Source organism: Parasteatoda tepidariorum, chromosome 9 (assembly GCF_043381705.1).
Source record: "Parasteatoda tepidariorum isolate YZ-2023 chromosome 9, CAS_Ptep_4.0, whole genome shotgun sequence".
NCBI classification, from domain to species: domain Eukaryota; kingdom Metazoa; phylum Arthropoda; class Arachnida; order Araneae; family Theridiidae; genus Parasteatoda; species Parasteatoda tepidariorum.
Window position 1 is genome coordinate 5317658 of NC_092212.1, and position 5174 is coordinate 5322831.

The 5174-nt window shown below is 33.2% G+C and overlaps 1 protein-coding gene across 1 annotated transcript in view; it reads right to left on the minus strand.

The window, feature by feature from the left end:
- The window catches only part of LOC110283186 (uncharacterized), a 10705-nt gene extending 5815 nt beyond the window's left edge, over window positions 1-4890 (minus strand). Inside the window, exons 1-4 of the mRNA XM_043055420.2 lie at window positions 4787-4890; window positions 4281-4418; window positions 3516-3629; window positions 317-424 (exon numbers count right to left, since the gene is read on the minus strand). Coding sequence (XP_042911354.2) covers window positions 317-424; window positions 3516-3629; window positions 4281-4418; window positions 4787-4859 — 433 coding nt within the window. The 5' untranslated portion in view covers window positions 4860-4890. The remainder of the gene's footprint in view (window positions 1-316; window positions 425-3515; window positions 3630-4280; window positions 4419-4786) is intronic.
- Between the last annotated feature and the right edge of the window lie 284 nt (window positions 4891-5174).

Here is a 5174-nt window from a genome sequence, read left to right on the forward strand (position 1 = left end):
TGAAAAAAAGAAATATATATATATATATATATATATATATATGAACAATCTTTCTCTTAGCATCAAATGCCTTTGAAGTTTGAAATATCATGTTTGAAGCTTTTAACTATTTTCTCCATGATTTTAAATTTAATATGAACAAGTTTAAATAAATCTCTTGGATTGCTATGCCTAAACTAGAATGCGTTTTTAACTATAGTGGTATTGGGGAAAAAGAAAGGCGTTTTTGACTTTCTACGCTCATTTGGACTGTGGAAACTTTGCAAATTATTTATTATTTTTTTTTATTTTATTAAAACGTGCTTTATACATTTACCTATTTCACAAAATTCTCCCCCATAAGGATAACGGCATAAACATTGAGCTCCATTTCTACCTAGAACGCAGTTTCCGCCATTTCTGCAAGAAACGTTTTCACACGGATCTGAAAAGATAACAGTGGAACATTTATTCTAGCTTGAAAATCATGTTTGTTTTTAACAAAATGTATTTTTCTGATTTATGTGGGAATGTAGCTTTTATTACATTGCCCCTAGTCCTTTATTTTAATAATAAAAAAACCTTCTCGCATGTTTAGTAAGAGATTCGTGGTATAACAGTCTTTTGCAACTGAAACAAAATTCGATCGAACTTGTAGTTTCCACTCGATTTTTCAGCATAAGGGCTCGTTTCCTGACTCACACACACAACTTCACCAGTTCGAACGTTTTTCGTTCACCTGACAACACGACAGCTGGAGCTCGAAGGTTAAGCTCGATTGAACTATTTCTGACTAATCACAAATCAGATGCTCTCCTGCTAAATGGCGGTGATGAAGGGAAATAGGAAGATAAAAACTTGGATACACGTTACAGGAACTCCTAGGTATTTTTTGTAAATAATACGCTGGCAACAATGATATAATAACTTTAAATAAGCGATGCAATTATTTCAAATTACCATCATGCATTTATACAGTAATTTCGGTATTGAAATCCAAAATCGTTTAAATTATCTTCTCTAAATCAAACAAGGTAGGTAGGTACTTTATTTACGTCACACTAGAGCTACTATATGGGCTATTGGCGAATATTGGGAAATATCACTGAGGATGATCAGAAGACATGCCATCCCAATTTTGATCCGCTGCAGAGGGGACGGCTCCCCTGCTTTGGTAGTTCGATGACCTGTGTAGGAAGTCGAGCACTTTATGGTAGAACAGTTTAACGAGGACCAATACCACGCACACCCCGGTTCCTGCGTAGGCTGATCAAAGTGATCAACCACCCGCTAATTTACCGCAGCCAGTAATGCTTGTCCTCGGTGTTCTACTGGAAACCGTGTTTTCACGATCTGCCCACTGCGGGAGCCTAAATTAAACAAGCATTATCAGCTTTATTTTGAAAAACATTTTTTTTATAAGTTGTTAAGACTTGGAAATATTTAAAGAGTAATATTTCAGATGATTACAGACACAAAAATATATGATAAAACAAAGCTAACAGAAGCTAATTTGAAAGTCGTGGTTAAAAATTCTCCCCCAGCCCATAGTTGTGAAAACGCATATGAATTTTTTTCATTAGCGGGGAAAAATACAGTACACGTGACCTGCAGAAAAAGATAAGTTTCTTCGGCGAACAACTTGTTTACCTTGATAGTTATCTAATGCCACAGTTGAATTGAAAAACCGGTTACTTTTGAATAGTGATCGAACGGGTTCAAAGAAATCGAATCGAAGAAGCGTGTTTCAGTTGCATAAGAATGTAAGTAATAACTTCTTCAGGATTCGATAATTTAACTTCCACGGTTTACCAACAATCGCATTCTAAAACTATAATTGGTGTTATATTTTATAAAAAGTTGAGTCTAGTAAATATTTTTACTACCTTTATACCCTGACAACAATCGTTTGTTGGTTAAAAGAAAATTGATTAATTTTCCTAATCTTTTTAAAAACACTATGACAACTGGGAATTCCACAGCTCCTAGCAGGAATTCAAGAGGTTTGTGCTTTGCTGTTAACAAGAATTTCCTCTTCAAAAATGTCAGTTCTACTTTCTTGGGCAGGAGTTTTCTTATCGATATATTTATTACAGTCAATGTGAATAGTCAGTTATTATAAATACTAACCAGCAATTGTTAATAATAACCAAACAGGTCCGTTAAAATAAATAATTCAAGCAAATTCATCCCATTAATTGATTATTATCTATTAATAATAACCAATGAAGTTTGGTCAATGTCATTCTTTCGCGTTTTTATAGGGGATACTTCCGTATCGTGATCTAGCACTAAAACTACAATCGCCAAGATGCCAAACTGATTTTAAACAGGGTTTTTTTCAAGTCAATGCTACTTGTGGACCTTTTCGGCAAACAAATTGATAATTCTGGAAAGTTCAAGCTTCGGAGCGACAGAAATCATATTTACGTAGTTACACCCATGTGCAACTGAAACGTGCGTCTTCCATTCGATTTCATCGAACCCGTCCGATCGCTATTCGAAAGTGAAAGGAAAGTGATTTTCTGTTTATAATGATTACTTTTAATATTAAAATCAAAGATTTTAGAGAAGTAACTTTTGTCTCAGTTTAAACTTGTTTTAAAATGATTATATTTACTCTTGGAGCGTTTGAGGTAAATATCTAACCCTAACTTATCGTGCAGGTTACGTCTTAAAAGAGTATCTTAAAACCTTCGTTTGGCGTTAGAAAGAATATTTGTAATCCCTTTTTAACCACTTAAAATACACTACAGCCACTGTTACGTGTAGTAGGATTTCCACCGGATTNAGGGAGAAATTCTTACAAAAATTAAGCACAGATATTAATATGCGTTACTATCATGGTTGTCAACTTAAGTTTTTCTCAAATACAACGTATTTGTTTGCTTAAAATTGAAGTTTTAATTCCATTATAATACCACTGGGAAAAATGATAATGGAAGGGATTAAAAGTTGGCAGGTATGCTATATTTACTCTTGGATCGTATGAGGTAAATATCTAACCCTAACTTATCGTGCAGGTTACGCCTTAAAAGAGTATCTTAAAGCCTTCGTTTGGCGTTAGAAAGAATATTTGTAATCCCTTTTTAACCACTTAAAATACACTACAGCCACTGTTACGTGTAGTAGGATTTCCACCAGATTTAGTAGCATTTAAAAAATGCGTAAATAAGAAATATAATTTAGCTAGTGGGAATGTTTTTTTCAAAAACGTAACTTTGTCAGAGTTACTTTAATTTTCTTTGTAACCATATTTCCAAGCCCGTAAAGAGCAGAGAGGTAACTGTAGAGGCTGTTGGTTACGCCAGCNCATAAATAATTTAGCTGGTGGGAATGTTCTTTTCAAAAACGTAACTTTGTCTGAGTTACTTTATTGACGTATTTTCTTTACAATTTAACATAAAGAAATCATTAAAAATATTGAGATAATTTTCTTTGTAACCATATTTCCAAACCCGTAAAGAGTATAGAGGTAACTCCTACATTCAGTTTAAATCTTACATGTTTAGATAATAAGTGGTTCATATGTTTACCTATTTCGCAAAATTTTCCCTCATAAGGAAAACGGCATAGACATTGAGCGCCACTCTTATTGTTTATGCACATTCCACCATTTCTGCAGTCAATATTTCTACAATGATCTATATCTGAAAAAAAAAAAAACATTTGCGTGTTCATTATTTTCCAAACATTATAACATTGAACATTAAACCCTTTTCCAAGGAACCGTAGTATATTCATAAGTAAGATGGAATAAGTAATTTCAAGTTATAAACTTTAGTGTTTTAGTCTTTTGGAGATTCGTTTCCAGGATAGAAGTGAAGGGAAGTCAAGTAATAAGCAGTTAATCAATGTGACGTAAGACATCGTGTTCTATAAAAGAACGAAAGATTCTTTTTTCATTAGGTGGATGAACAGCCGGCCCTTCATTTGAGTCTCTTGCCAATGACCTGATATCCGTCATAGGATTAAGATTGTGGATGATGATGATGATTCTTTATATATTTGTTCAACAATAAGATTTTCAGATTTAAGTTAAACATTTAAAGTATTAATAAACGTGTTTTCCAGTTTACTTGTGTTATCAATTTTTTTTTGCGTACTCTGCTTTGTGAGTTAAACCCACAGAAGGGATTAAATATTGTTCTTTTATTTAAATAACAGCCCTTTTTGGGCCAGAGCCCTCCCTGGAACTTTCCTCTATTCTGCTCCTTTTCTTGCGATTGTTTTCTAGTTAGTAATTCTTAGAATATTAAAATCATCTTTCATACAGTCAAACTATTTGATCTTAGGCATACCTCTATCTCTCGTTTCCATTGGTAACTTCCTGATTTCACAATATTTTCCTTCATATGGGTAATGACATACACATTGGGCACCATTTCTACCGACAACGCACATTCCGCCATTTCTACAAGGCAGTCCTGCGCATGGATCTGAAAAGATAATATTGGAACAATTAGTATTTTCAGAATGTTTTACATAATAAAAACGAACATTAAACAATATTCCAAGGAATTATAATATATTCACATGTCAGACGGTAAGAAGTAAAGCTTGCTTAATTCACGTTTTTTGAAAGAAAAGGTTGCATGTTGTAGATACTGTTTTAACGTTTTTTAGTAATAAGTTTCGAATTTAAGTATTTTCACTACATAATAACTAAAAAAGTTGGTTGGAAATATATAAACAATCAAGAAATTTTTTTTGCCTTTTTTCACGTTTAAAGCCCAAAGGAGCAGATGGAATTCTCATATTCATTTAAAACCTTATCAGTTTCATTAAAACGAGACTGTATATTTACCTCTTTCGCAATATGTTCCCTCATAAGGGGGACGGCACATACATTGAGCACCAGTTCTACCTACTACGCACATTCCGCCATTTCTACAAGGCAGTGGTGCACACGGATCTGAAAAGATAATATTGGAACATTTATTATTTTTAGAGTGTTTTACATCATAAAAATGAGCATTAAACATTATTCCAAGAAACCGTAATATATTCACATGTTAGACGGAAAGTAGTAAATCTTGTTTAATACATGCTTTTTGAATGAAAAAAATCAGGTAAAATTTTTAAAATACCATTTTAACGTTTTTTAGTAAGAAATTTCCTAATGATATATTTGCTTTACATTATCTGTCTGTCTGTCTGCTTTATTGTCTGTCTGTCTGTGTTTCCGAATTCAT